Raw genomic sequence first — 27,399 nt, 5'->3', positions numbered from 1 at the left:
TCATGCTTCCTATATTCCTCCCTCCCTGTTTTCTCACAAAGGGTCTTTTTGTTGTTTCTCAAACGCATTTCTACTTCAGGGCCTTGCGTTGGCTGTTTTCTTTGCCCAGACTGCTCTTCCTCCAGTCTCACAATGTGTGCTCTCCTCTGACTCACGTCTTCACGGATACCTTGCTCCATCCTTGCCTGCACTGCAGGCTGCATCGGGTTAGTAAAGCTATGGCTAATATAATTATTTGATTTCTTTTCTCTCCTCCTCTAGGATGAAAGCTCTATATCAGCCAGGGATTTGCCGCCTTTCTTCTCAGTGGTATTTAAAGTGATATTTGAAGATCACAGCCTGGCTTATATTAGATCTCCCCTTCCCCTAATATTTGTCAAGTGAATAGATGAATCAGTGAGTTATGTAAAAGAATGTAATTGGAAAAAGGCAATAAGTAAGAGATAGCATTGCTGACGTGATCAAGGCAAATGACACTAAGTATCACAGGCCACTAGGAGCAGTTTGGATTCTATTTTAAAGAAAATGGGCAGATAAGTAGTATCTTAGAAAGAACAGACATCATCTAATTAAAGAGCATAAAACAAGCTGCCTGCACTATGGGGTGATATGATTGCAGATAATTTCTCAGAAGCTTATGTATCAATCAGATTTTTAAGACATTATAGTGATCTTCAGTTGTATAAAACGCAGACTCCAAGAGTAACGGAGATTTTCCTCTGCAGGTGGAATAACAGCTAAAATGATTCCCACTATGAACTAAGTAAACCCAAACAAAAAATATTTTAATTATTGCTCATTTTAACCCTCTGTTATTTTTTTGGGGGGTGCTGGGAATTGAACTCATGACCTCTTGCTTACCAGGCAGGTGCTATGCCACTGAGCTATATCCCAGGTCCCATCTTCTGCAATCTATGGACCTAGAATTTTTATTGTTTGTTATAACAAGCAGAAAAATTATTACTTTTGGAAAGTTAAAATCTACTTTCACCTTAATTAGGTGGAAAATACCCTATGGATACAGGAGAAGGTCACACTGGAAAAGGCCAAGCGAAGGAATTACAAGCCAAAAGATGTTTCTTCCCATGCTGGATTCAGTTAAGCTGATTTCCTCTCACCAGAAAAATATAACTTCCCCTTTCCAGAGTAATAATGAAAGGATACAATTTATTAATAAATCTAAAATGGACATTGAAAGAACTATAAATGTACATATTCTTGCTCTTGATCCTGGCAATGAGAAGCCATTCTTCGTGATATTCCATAATCGTCAAAGGGAATTAGAATATTTTAAACAGCAATGCGGTAGTTCCCTGCTATTTGTTTTATCCATGACATCTATGAAATAAGGAGAGCTACTAGAAGCAAAGGAATTGAGAAATTGAGGTAAAAACATACTGGAATATGATGGTGTACCCAGTTAGTAAAAAGAGGCTTCAAATTCCAAGTCCTCGCCTATGGCAGCATAAGTGATTTTTCCTTTAAAGATGTTTACATGTAAAGGATGGCTTCAATTAAGCAAATGCCAAAAACTATCTCCGACCTCATAAGTCCTGCACACAGGAATATGAAACAGATGAGTTTATTTGCTATCAGTTATATTTCAGGGAAAAATGGGTGGGTTTCAGGCAGTCTTCTTCAATAAGCACTAACAAAGCCATTCCAAAGATGACATATCCTGCTGTAGGGGAAAAAAATGGAAAATTAACCAAATGTGGGTGGTATGTCAGTTATAAAAATGATGAATTTCATGATGATAGTGTTTCTTTTCAGGACAACATAGAACATAGTGGAGAACAGGGAGTGAAATTTTAAAATAAAGAAAAAAAATTTTTTTAAATCTTGTCTTTAAAGGTATTTTCTCATCTTCTTAATTGAACAATAATGTCAACAATGTCAAAATTTACTGCATCGATAGTAAGGGCCTTGGTGACAGGAAGTGTCTGACCACTTTAAAAAGTTCTCTAATATCGAAAGTTCATTAAATGTTAGGTAATAGTAATTAAAGAGAAGAAGCAGAAAAATAGGAGGAAACAAAGACAGGAAAGAAAAACAGTTTTATTTGTTATTAAAGGCCTGACTTCTGATACTGTTATGAGAAGTAAACAGGCAAAAACCAAAGTCCACAGAATTTGGTAATGTTCATCATTTAGGGCTTTAGGCTTAATTCCCAAAGTCAAAAGCATTCTCTCTCTAATTAAGATAGCTCTCTTAATCAAAGCAGAGCTTTCAAAGTACACATTGCAAGTGCAGCTTTGCAAACTAGCACAGCATTACAATTCCTGCTGCATTCAGCAGAACTCAGAGTGTGGTCAGAGCCTGCAGATGCAGGTCAAGGGAGGAGGTGGGAGCCTCAGTCTGCCAGTCCTGCAGACCTGTCCAAAGCCTGGTTTCTTCTTTTCCTGGCCTTGCCTGACCACCAGAATCTTCAAGGTGAAAGAAGATTGATGGCCATTCCTCTGGAACCCTTTTACTTCTCCAAATGTTTCACACACTGCCTAGGAAATGAGCAGCAGAAACTTCTGGCTTCCCTAAGAAAAAGCAAATCCTCTTTCCCTGGAGCTGGACATAGAAATGACTGAAATCACTGTAGTTGTTCATATTGTTTAAAGAAGATTTGGCTCTGGAAGCTTCCAGAAGGAAGAATTAGTCAGGGCACTGCTTTTCAACACAGGGAAGTCCACAATGCCACAGTGCACCTGGATGCTTTTCATGGTAACAATCCTACTGAATGATTGGGTAAGCTAGCATGATAATTCTACCAATGTAGCATTACCTTCATCAGGAGAGACAGGAATGATCAAAAGACTTTAGAAGTAAGAATCCAGCTCAGCAGAAGAGCCTGAAAGATCCTTCAAGTCAATGTGGGCATGCGCTGAGATAAATGAGGAAAAGGGAAGCTTTGGATACCTGTGTAAGACACCTGATATAAAAGCTTAGAAAACGATACCACAATTAGTCTGGTTTAAGTAAATCCATTTACCTCTGGCATCTCTCAAACCTCAAAATTCAGAAGCAAAGGTAAAACGATATCAATCAGTAAGAACAAAGAGTTTTCAGCGAGACAACAGCAGACGACATATGCCAATAACATTTTAGAAGATGGAAACCAACAAGTTACAATAGACTTAATGGAGCCCAAAGAAGACAATTGCCTGAAGCCAAATCCTGCCTTCTCACTCAGGATGGTTTCACTTCTCTGAACACACCTGGCTAAGATACCTGCACAACCAACTATACTGCTATCAATTAAAATATATTTAATATATTTAAAATTATTACCTACCCTTTTTTATCCAAACAGTTCTTTTCAAGATAGTCTATTTCTCTAAAATCAACAAAATATGTCACTGAAATGCCTTTGTAATCTTCATTTGTACAATATTATAAACCTTTTACAAAATTTGTACAAAAATGAAAGTAGTTTATTTGGGAGGGGGCAGGACTTCTCAATAAATGTGGATAAGCTTACTGGCATAAAGTTAGAAAACCTACTTTATATTATATAGCAGAGCTGTGCTGCTGAGTTTCTAGTTGTCTATAGATAACTGGCAGACCCTTGAATTCAAAGTCATTGTGTGGATTTTGAAAGAGGATTTTATGAAATGTGGGTCCTCGCTGAGAGGAGGTATCTAAGGACCTGACTGACAAACAGCACTTTGACACACATGAAGCACTTCCAGAAGCATTGAAAACAGTGGTGGAAAAACCTAGTCATGACTTCACTTATGTCAGTCTTTCACCCAAAAATATTTGCCGAGTGCATTTGCAGAGTAGTACAAAAGATGAAGTTGTGCGGCCATGGAACTTGTTGATGACACCGATGGGTGAATGAATGAGTGAATGATGTAAACAACGACAAATCATAGAGTCATAAGTGCCATGAAGACATGCCTACTTTAGCTAGTGTGTCAGGAAAATTTCTCTGAGCACATGACTTGTAAGACTGAGTAACTACCAGAGATTTTGGGGAAGAGCGTTCAGGAGGAGGAAACAGCAGCTACACAGACTTTGTGGTGGAAGTGAGTCCACTTTGCTCTATTGTGGCTGAAGCAGGGATGGGAAGGGCAGTGAGTCTGGAGAACAAGAGTGGGCCAGACTGTACAGGGCTCTGTATGCTCCCATCATTGTTAAGTATATCAGTCATTTTCCCATTCCTATTACTACTATGCTCCGGTGATTAACATGTAAGAGAAACACAGTTCAGTACAGATAATTTTGTACATCATAACTTTCTATCAATTTTTTGAGACAGGGTTTCATTATGCAGTTCAGTCTGTCCTTGAACTCATTTTGTAGCCCGGACTGGCCTCAAACTCGCAGTGACTCTGGTGCCTCAGCCTCCTAAGTTCTGAGATTACAGGCATGTGTCACCACACCTAGCCATTCTATTCATAATTTCAAGAGGAGAGAATGATGATCTTTGTATATTCTCTGCAGTCTCTAGCATGTATTTCTTAGTAAGATAACTAGGCTTAAAAGTAAACCTACATGTACATGCCTACCTTTCATCTAGCCAAGGAAGCTATGAAACTGCATTATTATGTCTAGGCTTTGGAAACAATCAAACCATTTGCTGTGAATCAAAAGACAGCTATTAGAAATTAGAGAGCTAGACCTCTGCAGAGTGAACAAGATGAGCAGAGTATGCTGGTGAGCTCTGGCTCCCTGCTTCAATAGCTAACCAGTGGTATAACCAGCGCAGTGCTCAGTGTGCATCTTTGCCTTCTTCTGCCTAGAAAGGACTAACTTGAACCCATAAGCACAGATATAGAAGAATGAAAGAAAAACTTGAGTTTTCCTGCATCACTTTGACATAACTCTCATTGAACCTTTCACACAAAGAATCCACAAAACCCTGATCTATGGATAGAAACTCTGAAAACTTTCAGAAATCTTAGAGAAGAAACTGGGAGAAAATATGCTAACGGTCTGTCACAATTAGAAGTATTGAATACAAATTCCTTTCAATAAAATCCAACAGAGAAACACACTGCCACTGTTCTCAACGTTTACCAATCCGGTAATGAGCCAAATGCAATCTGGACTAAACTATCTCTGCAGGATTCCCCAGGTCATCTTTCCTAGAACAAAGCCCCTTCCAGTTCCATATTAAAAAGAACAAGACCGTGGTGATCAGGCAGTAGCGTTGGTAATACGACCTGCAGTGGATTCCCAGGACCCTGGGAGGCAACACAAAGGAATCCAAGTGAACCTGCTTTGGACTGCCCAGAACAACCACAAGTTTTGTTAGTGACTTTTCCCCTCCTCCTTTGTGTTCCTACTATTGGACGGGATGCACTAGATTGGTACTAAAGATCAAAGACTCTTCCTTTGAAGAGCCCTAGTTTGGAAGAAAACAAAATCCTCTTGATATGCAAAAATGTATTTGTTTGTATTTCTTCTTCCTTCACTCTCTCCTCTCTCCTTTCCTCCAGTGACTTCACAGAGGCATCTCATTGGTTATACATAAATTTAAGGCAATGGGACTTCTGTTTGAAAAGGCAAAGCATTAGTGAGCTGAGTCTTCTGACCACCATTCTTATCTGTGGCATAATTCTTATATGTTTCCATTCATGTATCTCCTTGATTTCATTTTTGTATTTCAAATCCATCTGAAACAACAAAACACACACCTGTGTAAGTCCTGCAAACATTTAATAAAGAACATTTTACCATACTGGCTTTGGGATTTTGTTTTCAAAAAAGATGACATTATAGTTGCAGCTATAATCTCAGTTCTCCATCTCCAGCCCCTCCAAACCCCTGGAAAATCAATAGCCAGTTTCTTTTCCACATCATATGTATTACTGAGCTCTGTTATGATTGTATATAATTTATAATTTTGCTTCAATATTAACATTTTACATAAGTATTTTCCTTTTAGACACACCTTTGCCACTTACTTACTTCATTTAAAATTACGTTGCAAGACTTTTCCATGTTAGTCACTGTGATTTAACTCATTCTGTTTAACTATTGTATAGTCTTCCACGATGAACTATTTTTTTCCTGTATTCCTATTGATGTTCATTGGAATTATTTTCTATTTTTTATTATTAGAAAAATGCTTAGGAGAATATATGTAGAATATTTGTATGCTATCAGGGTTTTTTTTTTTTTTACATCTTTATCAGTCTCTTCCTTTTAAGTACAGTTGTAAAAATACAGTAAAAAAGAAAAAGACCTTTCAAGGAGAAATGTTCAATTCGATCCTCATCCTATGTTCACACATGTATTCATGATGAACAACATCTGTTCCTTTCCAAATCCCTGCTCCAAATTAGGAAAAACTAGTGTATTTTCATCAACTGTCATAGTCTCTGAGACAGCAGCAAAGACATCCAGCTCTCACTGAGTCTTTCTGAGGATTGCCATTTTTTAAGCATCTGCCATTCCATGACCAAAGCAAGAATATCTGCACACACGTCAGAGAAATTAGCCAAGTTCCAGAACGTGGTTTATGTTGGGCTTTAGATTTAAGCGTTTATTTCCAAGTTGTCTTTCAACAGTGGTTTAAAATGGAGATGCTGGTACCTTACATCCTAAAACATATGCCCCTCTCCGTTCCTCACCTGAGAAGCCCCCTTCAAACACAGGACCATTTCCCCCGGGGCCGCAGTAACCCTTGTGGAGCAGGTCACTTCTGGGAAAGACGTGAAGATGAGCACGGGAAAAGCTGAGTTTTTCCTGGAAGCCACCTCCCACGCAGCTGAGGAGATGACTCTCCAGGGTTGCCTTTTAAGGTAAAGGCATCAGTAAGCATGTGTGAAGGGAGAGATGTGATGCTGAGTAGCTGCCCTAACTTTTTAAAATGAGGGCTAGTAAGATGGAGGAGGAGGAAGAGGAAAAGGAGGAAGGGAAAGGGGAAGTGGAGGAAGAAGAAGAGGAAAAAGAAGCATGTATTTTGCAATAAAACTGGGATCAGGAGTACATGGTTCTAACAAACATGTACTTGGGGTAAGATTACTCCTCCCGCATTTGAGCCTCTTCTGCTTCACAGTCCACTCCAATGGCCCAGGCCCAGCCCAGGCCGAGTCCTCTCTGCTCTTGCAGCACCGCTCTTCTGAGTCTCCTCCTTCTCCCACACCCGAGGCTGACTACACTTTTCTACAGGTCCAGGCAACAGGAAAAAATAAAAAATAAAAAAACAAAAAAAGACGGCAAGCTGAAGGTCTCCCAGAGCCAAGGCATTCATCCACTCCTATTCAGATTGGAAATGTAGCCATCACCGATATACATTTCTCACCCCATGATTTCCTGACCTGCCTTCACTCTCTGTTGCACTTTTTCCACTCAAACACACCTCACCACCCACTGTGCTCTTTCTAGCTGTAAGGCGTTTTCCACCCACAACCCAAGTACCTTATCCACCAATTCAAGGTGCATAATTACTTACAGGTTAGATCCTACAAAACGTTTTGGCATGTCTAATAAACAGCAGGCACCATGACAGGTTCTGAGAAGAGGACACAGCCCTGGTTTTAAGGGGTGCAGTGTGTTGAGGGAGACGAGCACTAAACATCTTCAATGTTGAGGTGCCGCAAGACATGGAAGCCACAGGAGGTCATGACGACACTGGAGCAGGGGATGGAAACACGGAATGGGTGTGGCAACTGCATTTTGAGAGCAAGTAGGATGTTGTAGGGCCAGAGAACTTACAGAGGACCGCAGACCAGGGAAAACACGAAGATTCTCCAGAGCAGTGCTTAGTAAGAAAAAATATGAAATTTACACAAATGGCTGCACTCAGCACACTTGAAATCCTTTTAAAAGGTAGAAACGGAATCCAATCAACCCAATAAAATAATGTGAAACAAATACACACTTGGGTCCGGTTCTTACCTGGGAGAATAGAAGCTCAAGTAAAACAAAGGGCAGAAAATTTGTTTCCCATTTAACCAGACTATGTGGGACCTGCTGTCTATTTCATTTTATTGAGTCCCAGGGCAGTGTCAACCCAGACCATGATTTTAAGGTGAGACCAAGATAGATCCAGAATAGAAGTGAGAAACAGGGATCCAAAATAGTGTATCTTCTTCCTGCAGCCATAATTAGACTGAAGCCAGGAAAGCCCAACAACTTAAAGACCATTTAGACAGCTTGATTCTGGTTGTTATGGGTTGGAAAAGCCTCTCCCCAGCACCTCAGAGTCTTAAGAAAACATGCTGAGTCCTCCTGAGGCCAAGCAGGACTTCCTCCTGCACTCTGGCTAAGAGAGTCATAGTCACTCCCAAAAGTGGCACTGATGAGCCACCTGTTAGCATACGTGGCAAGAAGCCTGGTGAAAGGCGAGGTCAGGGCAGAAATTAAGAGAGACCTTATGATGAATCTGAGGTAGTGTCAAATGTTTATGACTATGATCGTGCCTTCTGGGCATATGGGTGGTGGACTCACCTGGATCATGGAGGTGAGGACATAAGTGGGAGATGCATTGAGGCGACGGATAGAAAAGGAAAGATACTGCTTGTGATAAAAGAAAAATTCAGTTAGTTCTCTTGGATCAGACACAAAATAAATCTCAGTTCTTTGGGTTTTGGTAGGATTTATTCTTAATTGCTGGGCACAAACTATTTTATGTATACCACCACACTAGAAAGTACACTTCCTACAATTACTACTCATTAGAAAATTTCAAGCAGTCAAACCTCAAATATACCTAAGACAGATGCTGCCCTCCTGAGGACTGTAGTGGTACTGCTTATTGTCTTAAAATTCAACCGTAGGCTATTTACCAATTTGTATGCAAAATTCAGTTTATTAATTTATTAAGAATCAATTATTTTTGAATAAATACATTTAGGTATATTTCCTATGAAGAAAGATGTTCCAGATTACTAATTAAATTTATTGAGACAGCTTTCCAAATCACAGGTCATGAAATTCATTTTAAATCATAACCACATTTTTAAAGAAACAACGTAAAATAGAACAGAAAATGGTTAAATATAATATTAGAAAGGATCACATGGATTCTTAGCAAGACCTGTGTGCATCAGACATGATCACTGTGGACTGTTGCGGAGAAAGACTTCGGTGATGGGATAATGGGAATGCACGTCCTGGCCAGGAAATGCCATCTGATCTGTTCTTCACTGGTATGGTATGCCACTTGCTGGCACATTGGTTCCTTTGACCACAACATAGTGGGGCACTGCATGAGCCACCTGTTAGCATATGTGGCAGGCAGGATTCTAAGGTGGTGGCACAGGATTACATGCTTTGTGCAATTTCCTCCTCTTCGGTGCTGGCCACGTGTTGCCTATACCTTATGCTGGCATCAGGGTCCTGATCTCTTGCTTTCAGTTGGTCTAAAAGGAGCTTAACTATTTTGATTAAATCTAAACAAGTCAGACCCTGCAAGGCTGTGGGTGTCTCCAGAAAGTTTTAAAGCGGAAGAGGTCATCAGAAAAGGGCCACAGGACAAGGTATTGCTGGTGTGGTAGATGCTGAGCCAGGCCCCAGGGTGACAGCAACTCAGAACCTCAGGCACACGGCTCAAGAACTGAATTTCTTTTTCTTTTTCTTCTGGTACTCACAACCACGGGCTTGGGAGGCAAGCGCTTATGCCCCTGAGCTAAATCCCCAGCCCTAGGAACTGAATTTTGCCAAGAGCGTGAGTTAATTTGGAAGACCTGGAGCTTCAGGCAGGAAGGCAGCCCCTTGGCTACCTCGATTTCAGCCTTGGCAGAAGCTGAGCAGAAAACCCAGTTTAGCCCAGCCTGGACTTCAGACCTAGAAAAACAGTAAGATAAACTTGTGTTGTACTAAGTTTGTGGTAATTTCTTAGATGACAAAGAAAAACCAATACAGTTAATGTCCCATCATTTAATTTTGTTTTGTAACTTAATGTGAAGCCAGATGTAGCATAACTTCATTCCTCTGCACTGAATATTTTGTGGGAGCTTTGCTTGCAGACTCTCATTATTTCACATACATTTCATTCTTTGTGGGGAGTTGACACATGTAGGTAACACATCGTAATTCTTTGCACCCCTTTTCCTTCACCTTCTTGTCCCTGTTTTTTGGTACCACTCCCATTTGCAAACGCTCTTTCTCCTCATTTCCTAATACCTGTCTTTTATTTGGCTCTTTATGTCTTGGGGTTCTCATATAAGAGACCATACAGCATTTAAAGCTTATGTGTCTAACAAACTTCACTTAACATTATGGCTCAAGATGCATCCATTTTCCTACAAGCAACTCAAGCTTCTCCTTTATGGCAGAATACTACGCCTTTATGTATAAATACATTTTCTTTATCCGCCTGTTGCTGGACATACAGGCTGCTGACAAGCCTTAGCTAATATGAACTGTCCTGCTATAAAAACTACAAAAAGAACCATTATTAGCTTATAAAATGTCTAGAAGCCAACTCCAGAGAGGACTTGATACGGGCCAACATTTGCCAACCCTGATCTAGTCAACCATGGAAAGTCCTGTCAGCAGCTGATAGCTTTCTCCAGACCTTGAGAAGGCAGCTTTGTGGTCCAACACAGGTCTAGGGATCTTCTGAGGGCAGGAAGTGTGCAAGGTCCTCAGTGCTTTCTGAGACAGACCTGAGGTGTGTACATTATTTGAGAAGTTCCTCTTGGGTTTAAATTCCAGCTGCTCACAGTGGTAGTTTGCTTAGGAAGATCCTTTCCTGCTTTCCTAGCCCCGTCTCAATCCTCCCCAACTCCCAGTATTCGTTGCACCTCCTCATTAATCTACTTAACCTATCTCGGGATGTACTGAAGAAAAGCCAAGCTAACAGTCCTTAGATATATGACTAGGTCAGGAAGTAGAATGCTTCTATAACTAAATGGGCCAACCACTGGTTTAGCAGTCAAGTAGGGCAAAATTACCAAAATGGTATCACAGCCAAAAAAGCGGTGACCGTGTTTTGCCGTGTTAAGACTTTAGGTATAGCTGTAGCCAGTGGTAACATCTTAGTCACAAGGTCATAGGAGAGCAGATCAGAGCCCTCACTTTCAATTCTTGGATGTGGTATTCACTGCAAAGAATCTGCCAAGCACAAACCACCTAATTGGCTTAGCTTGGTTGAACCAGCCTTTCAAGCCCTGTGTATTGGTTACTTTCCTGTCATTGGGACAAAATACCCAATCCCCACAAGTTAAAGAGGAGAGGTTTATTTTCTCAGTCTCTGCTAGGTTAAGTCTAAAGTTGGCAGGCTCTGAGGTAGACACAACATGTCCTGGTGGAGGAAAGCTATTTATCCTATGGCTGCCAGGAAGCAGGGGGAGATAGGAACATCTGGGAACAAAATTACACCCTCCCAGGTCATGTGCCCAGCAACCTACCTCCAACTAAGGCCACCTCCTCATAGTAAGTCAGCTACATAAACTAATCTACTGATGAGTAAGTGCCATGATCAATCACTTTTCAAACACACAAGAATGGGGGGGGGGCAACTTAAATACAAACCGTAACACCTTGTCTGTATTACCATCTTGTATCTCTTCTACCTTTCCTTTCTAGTCTGTAAATGTCCATGGGTTAAACATGACCATCTCACTGCGCATAGGGTGCATCTTTGATGTGTCTTCCTACACTGAAGAAAAAAAGCTTACCTCTGCATCTATCAGATTTTATTGCTATGAGAATTACAGATGTGATGCAGGGCCCACTCTTGCAGAAAAAAGTGACACTTCATCAGCTTATGTTTTGGGGGGAACATGCTGTTTCTGTGGCAACACTGACAGAGGTCCATACCTTGTCATGACTTCCTGAGTGGAACAGGTGAACACACAACCATCCTTTTTTGGATTGGTTTAGACCTGACCAGCACAGTGATTTCAGCCCTGAGGCTGCCTTTCCATCCCTAGACATAGCAAAGGCAGTAAGTGGACAAAGGTTCAGCAGCACTTCAGATTCCTCTCTGCTGGACATCACAGGCACATCCCCCAGGAAGCTAGGCCTGCAATGCTCTGTGGGTGGCCTGTCTGAGGCCCAGCTAACCTGACCAACAAGTCCTTCCAGTGATTTTAAAGGTACAAAATTCCTCCAGCAAATTCTACTGTATTTCACTGGGCATAACGTCCTTCAGGCTCACCTTCTCTTCCAAGTGACAGAATTTCGTTTTTTCTTTTTTTAAAACCTGAATAGCATCCCATTGTGCACATACACATTTTTAAATACTTTCAGTCACTGATGGACATTGAGATTGTTTCCATGTTTTGGCTGCTATAAATAATGTTGCAATAAACACACACTTTATATCTTTGGCATACTTAATTTCTTGAGGTACATACCTAATAGTGGGATTACGGACACAGAGATGCAAACACCGTATGATCTCATTTATATGTGGAATTTGAAAAGTCACTAACAAAAGTAGAGAGTAGACTGGTGGTTACTAAGGTCAAGCAGTGGATGGTCGTCAGGAAATGGGCAAAGGGAGACACTGATCGGGAAGTACAAAGTTAGGAGGAATAAATTCTTGTGTGACACTGTACAACAGTTACTAATAATGTATATTTCAAAGTAAGAGAGATTTTTAGAGTTTTCACCACCAAGAAGTAGAGAAAAATTTGTTTTCAAATTCCTAGAATAGCTGGTGACTACACTGAACCTCGGCTAACCCAGGATTACATCTACTCTTGTGCTTCCCTTTCCCTCAGAGACACCTGGTCACAGTCCTACCTTGCACGGGCAAGGTTCTCTCAAAAATGAGCTCATGCCTACTCTTTCAGCTGAGTATTTGGGATAACTGCACCCTGCACTGCATCTATGTTAACAATTCTCCTAGTAACTTAACTCTCCTTTCTTTTCACATACTCTTATTTTTAGGTACTCTTCCCTCAACAAGGAACAGACTCTTTAGTCCATTCTGATATACAGTAAGTTTCTAAATTCATTCGTGCTTGAATTATTCTTTTTTGGTCAAAACTCTGGCTTTGAATCCAGGCACTTCATAGACAGGACTGCTGCTGGAAACCAGGTATTCAGAGATACTCTAAAAATAAGTGAACATAAAAAACACAGCCAACAGCTGATAGATAATGCAAAGATTAATGTAATAATAACTGCAAATAGTAAAAAATCTGAAGACAGCACACATCACAAAAACCTGTTTACAGAAATAATACCAAAAATCTTGCCAAATATAGGGATTAAGCATACACACAGATGAGGCTTAGAGAACCCCAAATAACCATGATCAAATATCCGAGAACTCCAAAACAGGGGCAGTATCTTTAAAACTGTTACATAAAAACAACAAATCACTTATACAGGGAACCCATTAGAATTATGGCAGTCTTTGCAAAACAAACCCTACAGGCCAGGAGAGGCTGGAGTGAAGCACTGCAAGCCCTATCAGAAAACAACCTCCAACTCAGATTTATATACCCTGCAATTTCCTTTCAAGACTGATGAAAAAATAAGGTATTTCTAGGACAAACAGCACTTAAGAGATTCATGACCACCAAATCAGCACTACACAACACTCTTGGAGATATCCCAGAAAGATACAATGAATCCAACAATGCCAAAAAGTCTAATAGATTGAATATATTCGAAAGGGTGAAGAGTGAAGCAGAAATGAGAAAAAGAAAGAAATCTGCAACAAGAAAAGAATACAATGAGAGAAGTAAGTCAATACTTTTCATAAAACTCTCAATGTGACAGTCTCAATCCCTCAATTAAAAAACACAGACAGAATAGATCAAGAAACCAAACCCAACAACATGCAGTATACAAGAAACATTTAATCCAAAAAGAAACTCACACATTAAAAATCAAAAACAGAAAACATTCCATGCAACAGAAACCGAGAAAAACGTCAGGCAAACCAGATATCAAGCCAAAACATGAGAAAGGCAACAAAGGGAACAATTCAACAAGAAGAGATAACAATTACAAAAATATATGTACCAAATACTGGCATGCTCAACTTCATAAAAACGAATGCTACTAAACACAAAAAAAGTCAGACAAACATGATTATAATGGAGGACCTCAATATTCTACTGTTCATAGTGGATCAACTGGACAAAGATCAACAAAGAAATATCAAAGGTGAACCAAATCTTCAAACAAATGGACTTAACAGATAACTAAAGAGTACTTTACTCAACAAAATATATTTCTTAATACAGACGGCACTTTCTCCAAAATAGACATGTTAGCCCAATAGAATGTTTAAATAAATACAAAAGAATCAAAACTATTCCATGCATAGTATCAGATTATAGTGTAAGAAAACTGAAAATCAATAGGTTAAAAAAAAGTACAGAAAATATGCAAACTAAACGCTACCCTCCTGAATAATCAACGGGTCACAGGAGGCAGTCCTATAATGAAGGCATTCCTAAAAAGAAAGTTTATAGTGTTCTTATGAATACCTACATCAGAAAAATTGGGAATTCAAATAAATAACCCAGTGATATATCTCAAGATCCTAGACAGACAAAAGCAGTCTAAACCTAAAGCCAGTACAAGAAAGAAAATTATAAAGATCAATGACATTGAGACTAAAAATCTATACCAAGAATCAATGAATTGAAAAGTTGGTTCCCTGAAAGAATAAACAAGATTGACAAAACCCTAAGCAATCTTACCAAAACCAGAAAAGACTTGTATCAATGCAATTAGAAGTGTAAAAGGCAAAATCACAATGAACACTACCAAGATGCAAGAGATTATTAGTAATCCCTTTGAGAATCTACACTCTAATACCTAACATAAACCACTAACAAGCAATAAAACAGAAGTAGCAATTAAAAAACTATCAACTAAGAAGCGCTCAGGACTTGATGGATTCACCATAGAATTCTAACAGAACTTTAGGAAGATCTAAGGCTAATAATCCTCAAACTCTTTAATGAAATTAAAAGGAAGAAGTATCCCAGAGTCATTCTACCATTACTCACTCCAAAGCACAAAACGAACAGAACAAACAAACAAAAAAAGATAACAGACCAATCTCTTTAATGAACACAGACACAAAAGTCCTCAACAAGATACTGGTGAACAGAAAGCAACAAATCATCAAAAAGGTGACACAACATGGTAAGGTAGGCTTCATGTCAGGGATGCAGGGATGGCTCAACATATGTAAATAATGTATCACATAAACACAAGCATGAACAAAAATCACATGATCATCTTTCAACAGATGTTGAAAGATGATCACCTCAACAGATGTTGAAAGATGATCATCTCAACAGATGTTGAAATAGTCTTTGGCAAAATCCAACATTTATTCATGATAAAAACCAAAAAGAAAACAGGAATAGAAGGAATGCATCTCAATCAGACAAAAATCATTTATGATAAATTAATGCTCAACATCAATGGGGAAAAATTTGAAAGCTTCTGCTTTAAAATCTGGAACAAGACAAGGATGTGTATTATCACACTTAATTTTGTTCTGTTCTGTATAACTCCAGGTGAAAAAGGTTGTGAAGTATCTTCAGGATTAACTCGCCTCATCTTCAGTTCTATTCTAAATGTCAGCTCATTAATGACATCTAGAGGATCCTTTTCATAACATGCTCTCTCTTCTGCTTTATTTCCCCTCAACTCCTCTTACTGGATCTCTTTGCCCCTCGCAGCACTCATGACCTAAACATGCCATGGTTTGCTTGTTCATGGTTTGCACTTTTTCTTTCTCCCCATTAAGAAATAAAATCTAATCTAATCTAATCTAATTTCTTATCCCAAGAGGTACTTTTTTAAAAACATAAATCAAGTATTTGACTTGAAATGAATCCAGAAATTTCCTCAAAATATAATGCTGATTTTTAAAAAATATACTAACTACATATGTTCATAGGAAGAAAGCATGATAGTGAGGAAACACAAATTTCTGAGTCACAAGAAGCTAGATTCCAAAGTTAAGCTCACTATTTGCCGCGTAAATTTTTTCCAAAGGCTGATGTCAGTTCTATGAGATTTAATAATAGTAGGTGACTATTATAATTAAGTTAGATAGCATATACAAAATACCTAACACATTCTTTTCACTAAGGAGGCACTCAAGTATTATTCATATTTCCTATCTTACCAAAAAACAGTCCTTTTCGTTTTAAATAGGGTTATATACAAAGACATATTTTAAAGAAAATAAAAATCTAACAACTGTAGGTGGAATTCCCTTCTAGAACCCAACATGAAAACTTTTGCCGCCCGGTACCTTCAGGTAAACCTTTGCAATATATATATAAAATACACTGTAAAATAATGATAGCACTTTGCTGTTTTACTTATATTGTGAAAGCATTTCAAGTCAATCCCATAAAATATTAAAATCTTCACTGACAGTGTTCATCCATAAATGCATTTCTGGGCAACAGGCTTATTGAATTCCAGTGGCTTTTTAAATGAGACCCAAGCCTCACTGTAAAAATAAAACTTTATATTCCTTCACTAACATTTTAGAGAAAAGGAAAGTCGTTTTGAAAAATGTGAATATCCTAAGTCTACCCTAGCTTGAAATATAAATACCCTGGTCCAAGAATACGGCCACAGTAACCTTTTTGATAATTGCTATGCAACATACACAAGGTATTCTTAATGTTTATGCGGTGCATTCACGCATGATCTGGTATTGCTGAAATAGAATCTTTATTTCTGAACATTCCAAAACAGCAGTGTACACAGTAACAAATATTAAGTCATATACCATAAGAAAGCATTCATTAGTGCAAATGGATTTTGTAAAAGGTCTATCAAAAGATTTATTTGCTTTAAAATGCATTCATTTCCAGAAGCATTGTTAATAAAACATTACAGTTTCATCCTCGGTAATAAAGTATTGAAAATCAATTGTGGTATAGTAGCAAACATTGCAGGTATTAAGTGCAATGAGCCTGTGATGCCATTATAAATACGAAACTCATGTAAGACAATAAATTAACAATAAAAAGACAAGACCATTTAACTCTGCTGTCTCCTTGCAATGCTTCAGATTATGTTGTGCTCATTCAACATAAAATAATGTCTCAAATTGTATGGTGTAATTTCGCTGATATATCCCTAGAGCTAAAAAAATAGTACCTTACCACAAAAATATTTTTATGGCACAAAATTTAAGTTGTTCGATATTGGTTCACATAGATGTAAAAAGAAATAGGCACAAAAAATAAAATTCCTGTAAACTATAAAAAAGTAAAATTCAAAGCATATGTTATAGAACCTAGTTGTAAATATGTGGTGTATTAAAATACAGAACATGTAATGGAAAGATGTTTAGAACACATAGGCAAATTGAACAAGTTACTTAAAAAAAACTCATATGGCAAAGCATTATTGATTCATCTTAATTCTCTCAAAAAGTATTCAGGTACAGAGCAGTTCTACAAAAACTTTCTAGATCTAAGTGTCACAATACTGCAACCACTGTTTTGAGAATGATGCAGTATTTCAGGCAAATATTTAAGTGCAATAATTAGTCTCTGGTGATTGGTCCATTGAAAAACAATGCAGTAAATATGTTAAAATGCAAAGGGAAAGAATATCCCAACATCCACTGTTACCCAGCCAGCTAGGTAATCCAACCCTCATTTTCACTTCTTTCCCATTCTTTTTAAGTACATAAAATTGCATCAGTAGCAGCCGTCTCTCCAATTTCCATCCCTCAGTGTGCTGAGTGAAGACAGAGGCTTTGGAGGCTGCAGGAAACTATAAAGGGATGAAAAGGGGAAACAGACTGTTAATAATCACATGAGTCACACCATTTACTTTGATCTCCTTCCCCATCTATGCTCCTCCATCCAGTAATGACAAGCTACTAGCACTGTCCCAAGTGAACCTGAACTTTATACTGCTGGGCCTTCTGAGCACATGCTTTCAGGCTGGAACCCCAGACTGCAGCAGAGCATCCCATGTGTTGTACATGCACAAATAAAACAAATGAATATCACTGATATTGTCAATGGATGAAAAATACTTTAAAATCATAGCTAATAAACATGAGGAAACTTTTAATATTATTAATAAACAGATTTGTCTATCATATTGGCAAAGATTTTTAAAAGAAAAACAATAAAACAATGTTTGCCTCAAGTTCGAGACCCTCTTGCATAGTTTGGAAATGACAACATTCCCTGGGGTTCAGTGTGGAGACATGCATCTAAGGATAAATAGAGGGTCCACAATAATACATACACATCACAGTACGTAATTCTTTTCAGCCATAAACATGAAACAGCTGTACATTTGCCAGGGAGAAAAAGCCAGAAATCACTGAATAGACACACAAACAATTTCTATCTAAGTCATAGGATTATGGTTCATCTTTTATGTGCTTTTCCTGTTTTAAATAATTTCTCAGTATGTTTTTGTTCTGAGCAAGCATATTTGTAAAGAGAAAATAAAAGCAAAAATATAAACTATAAATACATCAAGAAGCAAAATTATTTTTCCTACTTTTCTTTCAAGATTTTACTATGGTTCTTTGTTTTCCTGTACATCCTAATTGTCTCTATTTACTCTATTTTCTCATCAATCTTTCCTCTATTCACTTTTGTGAGTTTTTTGTTTTGATTTTGGTTTTGTTTTTCTCTTTATTATAAGAAACTCTGAAATATCCAGATCAAAAAGGGTGCATCGTAACTGTGAGTTTTAGAATACTCTGCAAGTAATCTAAAATTCTCAAAGACAAAACAAAACAAGAAACTACTGGACCAAATCCAGTTTCCCAGCATAAACAGATGCATTCCTGCTGAGTATCATCAAGATCTTTTTAAATCATGAGTGTGTGTGTGTTTGGCTATGCATGAGCACATACGCCTAACACATTTTTACACTCTGACAAAAAAAAAATGACTAATTCAAAACATGCTTGACATCCTACCCTGTGCTGAGTTACAGGATAGTTATAAGGTAGTGTGGGGTTATAGGGCAATTACCCAAAAAAATCCACTACTCTCCACCCTCAAGGAGCTTGTAAATTTTGGTCAGCAGAGTCACATGAGCAAAGAGCTCATGGAGGCAGGGGATATACCACACTAACCATTTGTAGGAGACAAAACTTCTGAACAGCTCTGAAGACAGAGCTTACTGGGCCAATTCAAGCAAAAAGCAAATGATGTGTCCAGAATGAAGTGAAGAGGAAAGAAGGGAAGAAGATGAGACCAGAGAAGGGGATTTGATCATACAGTGACACCCAACACTTTCCAGAGAAGAAGCACCTAAGAGGAGCCCTAGGAGACCGTAGACCTACTGCGGCTAAACTGAGCCAAAGTAAAAGTCATCATGCTTCCAGAAGCAGATGACATCCTGTAAATAAAGATTCCTACCTCCTAACAGGCTGTGCAATTTTGCTCCGAGGCAGATTACTCCCATTTATTGCCAATGAAGGTCGCGGAAGTGCACTCCGGCCCATGATCCCAGAAGCTGCAGCTTTGTTTGGGGTGGGGATCCCTGTGTTGGAATACAGGTGGAGGCCATTGGATAAAGGCATGTTACTGCTGCCTTGAACAGTTGGACTCACGTAGGCTGTGGCTTTCAGAGGCTGTCGGACAGACACTGGGAAATGTCCCACGCTGTGGACCCTGTGTTGAAGCTGTCCTGGTGATGGAACTAGAAGAGAAAATGTTATGTGTGAGAAAGCCTCTACTGCCACCTGGCTCAGGAAATGTGTTCTATTCAGAGCAGCCTACACTGTCTAAAAGGAGAAGAAATGAAACATTATACTCTTAGATAAGAGCCTCTCACTCACGCAACAACACTGTGAATTCCTAACTACAGGTAACCCTTAGATGAAGTGGTGGCTAGGAGTGAAGATTCCATGCTGCAAAGATCCAAGGACACATTTTGACTCCCCCAAAACTTAGTCTGTAGCTTGCTGTTGACCTGAAGCTATACCAATAACTCAACTATTTTGTATACTATGCATATTATAGAATGGTAAAAACTAATGAAAAACTGTAAGAGATCACTTTGCACTGTGATATGCAATTTCCTGCAAAGACCTGCTCTCTGGGGGACATTCAGCATCTCAGGGCATTTTCAGGGGATACTTGCAAAACTCCAGCTCTCCCATAGCAACAGAAGATGACTGTGAAATTGTTCCAGTGGCACCATATGCCTGAGAGCTAATTTTATGCAGTTACAATTCAATAAATTTTTAAAATCATTTATATGTCTTTAAAATTGAGAATGCAGCCACAAGCATCTGTAAGTACTTGTGGGCATAAATTTGTATAAACGTTAACTTTTTATACATTTTATGGTAGAAGTAGACCCTTATCTGTATCTATTTTCAGCACTAATAACATACTTAACTTTTAATTTTTTTCCCATATTTTTAAGCTACAAAGTTTGTCAGCAAGTTTTTTCAAAACTGTCACCTACTCAAAAAAATCTCACATGTACACTGACTCATAAAGTTCAAACCTGTGTTGCTGTGCAAAGGTCACTTAGAAGCCAATTCTAAGGACAGCCTTCTTTCCTTTCTCAAGTTTAGTAATTATAATGATCTCTTACAAATTCTTACAACAAAAATTCTTCCTTGCTTGCTTGGAAGACATTAGGATTTCTTGATGGTTGTTCTAGGGATAGTTTCATTGAAGATAAAACAAGGGGCCAATTTGACAGTTGTGATTATTTTTTTTTTAAAGGCAGAAGCAGTATCTGTGGGTACAAATGGCTTATTACAAACATTTCTTAAATAACATTATGACATTTAACTTATCTCAAAAGGTTGCTTGAAAATTAAATTAATTAATCTACTAAAAGCCTTAGAATGGTGCCTGCCACTTAGTAATTATTCACTCCCAATTAGTACTAGCAATTATTAGCTATATAACAACAGTTAATCCCAATGAATTTTCAAAGGGAACATGTTCAGGTTGCCACTCCCTATCTCACTATGTACAGTGTTGCACTGGGGATTTAGCTCAGCAGCACAACGCCTACCTGACAAGCACAAGGTCCTGAGTTCAATTCTTGGTACAAAAAAAAAAAAAAAAAAAAAGAAAGAAAGAAAGAAAGAAACCACATACAATGTCACTAGCACCTCTCAGGCTCCCTCATGCCTGCTCCTACACAATACTCCTGACAGTTCACTTATTCTTGCCTTTATCATCATACCCTGGCTATTCCTATTTTGATCTTTGTATGAATGTATTACATGATATGTTCCCTTTTGTGTCTGGCGTTTTTCACTCAACATTGTATGTCAGAGTCATACATGTAGTATTCCACTGTGTAGGTGTCACAATCAATTTATTCTCCTATTGATAGAAGACTGGATTATTTCACTTGGGAGTTTTATGAACATCTTGAACATGTTTTGGTTATCATATTCATGTATTATGTTGGATATATACCAAATTCTATAACTAATGATAAATTAATTTAGCCAAGATTTGCATACAACATCAAAATAAAAAATCTGTTGTATTCTAAACATCAGAAAATTAGGAGAAACTGTAACTTGAAAAAAATACTATATATAAAAACATAACTACAAATATATTAAACCTGTATATAGAAAACTGCAAAATATTTCTAAAATAATTGAAGACTTAACAAAACACTATTTCATGTTAATGACAACCAATTAATATTGTTTAGATTATCCCAAAATTGACCTACATTTTCAGTGAAATTCTAACCAGTCTCATCTGAAATGAGAGCTAGTCCTATCTTATCTCCCCCACACAAATCAGATAACCATCCTTGATTTTAAAAAAAATGAGAAACTAGTTAAAATTAGCATAATTCTAATTTATAAATTAAAAGTAAGGAATTAAAATATGCCCAAGAGTTTACACTTAAAAAAAGACTCAAATTTAGACATGTATGGTTTATATCTAGATATCTCCCCAAAACATCATGTGCTCACGGGTGGGGCAGTGGACAGTGACTGGATCATGAGGGTATGATACTCATAAATGGATTACTCCACTGAGAATTTATAGCTACATGTAATGTTGGCAGGTAAAGCCTGGTTTGAGGAGCTGGGTCATTAGGGGTGTGGCCTGGAAAGGTATCTTCCTTCCTCCTCCCTTGATCTCCCTCTCTGCTTCCCACCATGATGCCATGTGTTGGTTCACCTCTACAGTGTCCCCCTGCCTTGGATCTGCCCAACTATGGACTGAAACCTCCACATACTATGAATCAAAACAAACCTTTCCTTCTTACAGTTATGGACATCACATATTTTGTCTCAGTAACAAGAAAACTAACTACAACTGGGGCTCTAACTACATTTTTGTTTCTGTTTTATGCTTCTTTCCAACTTTCTCTACCTGACCCTTGCTCTCTCCAGAAAATAAAACTATAAACTTCATGACAGAAATTTAAAATGCAACACAGAAATTCCTACAAGTGCATGTGGTAACAGAATCCTAAGATATAAAACCAAAGTCCTGTCTTAGCACACAAGAACACTCTTCTTGAGAATTTTCTCACAGAATTACGCTTAACCTACAAATGATGATTTTTCTATTTTCTTCATTTCTCTTACATACTTATTTAAATGTGGACTCATGGATATTTGTTTTATTCTATGTCTACAATCCAATTTGGTCACTGGAAGTCTCTTCAAATTGGTTCCTATATTATTTTGACAAGTTCACACCCTATCATGAGCACTTCAGTCAGACAGACATTCTCACCCTTATATTTATTCAGTCCTATTCTGTGTTACATATATTTTTCTGCTGCTCAACCCATACTGAGTTGGAGTCAGCAAACCCATACTGAGTTGGAATCAACAAAAAGTTCCTAATCAGTAGCATATTTGTTATTGTCAAAACCCTATTTGCCCTACCATATATGGTTGACTTTTGTAACTCTAACACAGAATTACATATTTCCGTGACACTCACTACAAGACTGTATTCTTGAAATTCCGTTTCCAGCTCCGTGCAAGCTTGAGTCAAAACTCTGGCTGTTGCGCACAGTGACTGGAGAACTAATGTTGCTGCTAACAGCAGTGGTACTGGGCATCCGGGCTAGGTTGGGCATACTTCTCCGGAGTTTATCTGGAAAAGAAAAGAATCATCTGAAGTGCAATTTTATGCCAACTGTAACACCTACTTTCAAAAGTCAATAAGTAATACTCCATTTTGTTCAATAATATATACAAAATATCATGTACAATATGAACAAGTTAGCAGAGAACTGATGTCCTGTGTAACAAAACATAGCCTCCAACAGAAAAAATCTTCCCAATAGTTTATTGCTAACAAGCAAACAAGTGTCCTTTAAAAAGAGATAGGACCCACCTAATAAACTAGGTGTTTGTTCATAGTAAGTACACAAAACAACATTAATTCAGGTTCAAAAATAATCTCACAACCATTTAATTTAAGAACACTAAAAACAAAGTTACATGTTTATTCTGGAAAACCTATGAGACTCAAAACCAACTGACGGCAGCTTTTGCTAACAAAAATAGAACAAGTTAGTAAAATCCCAGCTTGGCATTTCTTAAAAAATCCACTCATCACATCAACATGATAACGTTAATTTCTGGTTTCACCTCTAAGTAGTATGACCACTGTTTGCACGCTTGAAAAGACCAGCAGATGCTTTTAATTTCTTTCTCCTGTCTAAATTTTTCTTCTGCCACCAAGAGGCAGCAAAGAGCCATATAAAGATCTTAAGAATGCTGAGATTTGACTCAGCTCCAAGACCAACCGGACAAGATACCCCTTTGCTTTATTGCTAGAAAAAAACTAAAGTACATACATCAGATCGTTCAAGCTCACAAAACAAATGGATACTAAGCCAAAATCTGTTCAAGTCAAAAATGGGTTATTCCTCTCCCACTTGCAGTTACTTCATATAGCTTAGGGCTATGTATTTCCCAAAATTCTCTCACTCCAAATCCTGCCAGTTTTGCAAAATACTCACTGAATTTATATTGCCATGTGGTTTAGGTTATTTATCACTAGCATTTTCACAAAATCTTCTTAACTGGTCCCCATGTGAGGGGCTGGGGATTTAGCTCTGCGGCATAAGCGCCTGCCTTGCAAGCAGACAGTCGTAAGTTCGATCCCTGGTACCGATAAAAAAAAAAAAAAATTTGATGGTCCCCATGTGCCCTGTCTTGTTCCCCAATCCATCATCTGGACAGCTGCCCCGCCCTTCTCAGAATATGAGCACAGGTCTGGTCACGCTCAGCTGAAAGCCTCCAAATCCAATCTCTCCCTTTCACTTTCAGCTGAAAGACCAAGCTCCTGAACAAGGTCCGATGAGCCCCGCAAGGTTCAGGCTGGGGACTCACCACCAGCTCATCTCCACCTGTTAGCCCTACTCCCCACTGCAGCCTGCTCCTCACCACAGGGAGAATCCCCTTGTACTGGGAGTAGGATGGTCACTGCACAGGACACCTCTCTCAGCGCATGGGAGGAAAGGATGAACGCAGGAAGTACAGCAAGTGCCAGGTCCTCTGCGAGGCGATGGGGATACCACAGTACACAAGGCAAGGCACGTATCATCCTTGATTCTCACTGTTTATAGTCTAGATTGATTTTTCTCAGTTTCTTTTTCCATTATCAATTCTAATGAGAAAAACTAAAATAAATCGAAATTTAAAATAGAACTTAGATTTTTTTATATAATAAAAGAAATAAAATATTACAGAATAACATTTGAAATTTAAGACTGAAGCCGGGCATGGTGGAGTATGCCTGTAATCCCAGCACTTGGGAGCTGAGGAGGAGGATCGTTGCAAGTTCAAGACCAGCCTGGGTACAAAGTGAGCTCAAGGCCAGCCTGAACCGCATAGCTGGTCTCAGAAAGGCAAAAAAGAAAAACAGAAACTTAAGATTGAACCTTTGGAAGATTACAAACTGTCATGAGACCTATTGTGTTTTTCTTTTTAATTTTCCTTAAATTCATGGATATTTTTATCTACATTAATGCATAAATATCCTCAGACAATAAAGTATACACATCAAGGCTTTAAAGCCTAAGAATCATTTTCTTTTATGCTAACTCAGGAAACATATGCTATACTTGAACACTGAACCCAAATATACTCACAAACTAAATTAATTTCATCTTTCTGCTAGTTCAATACTTCTCTCTCTATCTGCACCCATTAAGTATACCTCTGTCTAGAAATGCTGGCCAATGTGGTAGTGTGGAGAATAGACAAATAAAACTTTCAAGAAAGCGTACTTACACAATAAATAAGAAAGTATAATACAAAATGGAGGTCACTGAGACCAGAAGAGTATTTTACCTATGTTACTACCTTTACTAACACTTTTAAGAATTATCCCAGAACTGAGAAGGACTGAGGCAGGAGGACTGCAAAATTAAGGAGGGAGGGGGTGTCACCCAGTGGGGAACACCCTTGAGTTTGATCCCCCATAAAGCAAAACAAAACGAAGTCGAATCAGATCAGCACTATTAGAAAAGCTCTTCTATACATGCCCCTCCCATGTTTCCTGACTCTGCATATCTGAAGAGCAATGACACTCAGATACTGCCACTGACTGTCAGATTTCCTGGCTACTTTTTTCAGTGCCATAGTTTTTCCTTATCTCTGGAAGATTACTCTGAAGATCTCCAAAAGATGTCTGACGCTACAGATAGTATCAAAATCTATATATATTGTTTTATATTTTCTGACAACAACTAATCACTAAAATTATACAAACAAAACCTCACTTGAGGTAGGAAACTATACAGCCTCACACCTCCCAACCTTTTTAACGCTAGGGAAGTAAGTACTTACTACTGAGCTACATCCCAACCTTCTCTGAAGCCTTTTCTTCCTCCAGTACTACTGGGGAACCCAAGGCCTCTACACCATAGTACATCCCAGACCCATCCCTTTTTTTAAAATTTTGAGACAGGGTCTCACTAAGTTACTCAGGCTGGTCTTGAATTTGAGATCCTCCTGTCTCAAGACTTCCAGAATGCTGGGAGGGCAGATGTGTACCACTGAGCCTTGCTGGAAGCCTACTTTTAACAATCACATATTTTATCCAAAATTTCTGTCTAAGTTCCTAGTGCCGTGCAGAAGGCATTAATTTAGTCAACAAATATTATGTATCTGTATTAGGCACTAAGTACATGGTATAATTGAATAAAAAGGAGAGAAAGTTTTAGATCCCACATCTAGACCTTCTGAACAACATAAACACTAGTAATTAGTAAGCCTCTGTATGTATGAGACTAAACTACTTTCACTACATATTCCTTAAATAGGAGGGAGGCAGAGATAAACAATTACATTCTATTAATCAGAAAATTAATTTGAGCTTCTATATATTTTCAAAACTTATCTCCAACCATCTACTATAAAAGTTTTCCAATGTCACTTATAAAAATGATAAAAATAGTACCATAAACACATCTGTATGTTTCTAAGTATACCAGCTGTTTCGATTTTGCTATACTTAATTTGCTTTTACATTTGCATTTCTTTGCTTTAGTAACAATACAAAGCTGCAGCCATTCTAATATTTTAACTTCAAATGCACATGTCTGCCCTAAGAATGAGAAAATTCCATAGAATCACAATACTATGATGTAACATATAAGCAAATTAATATCATGACTCATACACAGAATTATCCAAACATCTTAAGACTCTCAGTCAAATTTTCCCCACAAACCACAATCTAGTCAACAAGGTTCATAGGTTAAACATGGTTATGTCTCTAATCTCTTTTGATCCAAACATATCAGTCTCTAAAACTAATTTTACTCCTACTCAAGTTCTGAGTCAATTTCACAAAGCTTTAATCCTCAAATATGCCATTAAAAATAAAGCCTTCAGAGTATAAATATTTAAGACACTCTGCCTCTGGGAGGTAAGCTGTGATCTCCAAAGTTGTGTCAGACCATCTGGAAGTGAGGTTCACTCTCCTATTAAACAATTTGGAATGCATTAATAATCAGACATACTTTAAAATGCAAAGGATCAAAAGCAATATTCTATCTCCCTAAGAAATCAGCAATGTAATCTTTGAGGACTGAGAAGCAGCAAAAGATCAAAGAAATACAGCAAGGAAAGAACTGAAATGAATCTATCTAAGTCAAGAGGCAAGACTCACACTCCCTAGGACCGAGACTCAAAATGTTTAGGAATACAAGAAAGATTTAGTTACCCACTAAACTGCTAGCATTCTGGCCCCCCAACACAGGCCCAGAAAAGGGCCTCAAACCTACAATGAGTACATCATTCTACTGCTAAGTCCAGTTCTATAATACCCCTATACAGGTTGCTAAAAGGTCTGTAAGATTTGGTTGTTTTTGTTATCATCACTAGACTAAATAAGCTCCTTTTTTTTACAATTCCCAGAAAAAAAAAGCCAAGAACTTCTATGAGCCTCTTTCAAATCTGGGCAGTGCAGGAAATATGTAAACACATGTACATAAATATTTCTATCTTACTTTCAATTATTTTAAAATAGGCAAATGGCTACTTTCTCCTATTTATTTTGGCAATTTACAACAGCATTAGATAAATTAGTT

General features: G+C 38.1%; 1 protein-coding gene across 3 annotated transcripts in view; it reads right to left on the bottom strand.

Moving 5' to 3' along the window:
• Positions 1–16,550: 16,550 nt before the first annotated feature.
• Slain1 (SLAIN motif family member 1) overlaps positions 16,551–27,399 on the bottom strand; it is a 53,624-nt gene continuing 42,775 nt past the window's right edge. For all 3 annotated transcript variants that reach the window (XM_003477549.5, XM_063246896.1, XM_063246897.1), the window contains 3 exons: positions 22,788–22,943; positions 19,248–19,530; positions 16,551–17,628 (listed from right to left, as the gene is read on the bottom strand). In XM_003477549.5, coding sequence (XP_003477597.3) covers positions 17,553–17,628; positions 19,248–19,530; positions 22,788–22,943 — 515 coding nt within the window. In that variant the 3' untranslated portion in view covers positions 16,551–17,552. The remainder of the gene's footprint in view (positions 17,629–19,247; positions 19,531–22,787; positions 22,944–27,399) is intronic.

This window comes from Cavia porcellus, unplaced genomic scaffold (genome assembly GCF_034190915.1).
Source record: "Cavia porcellus strain 051 isolate PalLab524CR breed Dunkin Hartley unplaced genomic scaffold, mCavPor4.1 scaffold_4, whole genome shotgun sequence".
Lineage (NCBI taxonomy): Eukaryota > Metazoa > Chordata > Mammalia > Rodentia > Caviidae > Cavia > Cavia porcellus.
Note: the sequence above shows the minus strand (reverse complement) of the source record. Positions and strands in the feature narration are given on the sequence as shown.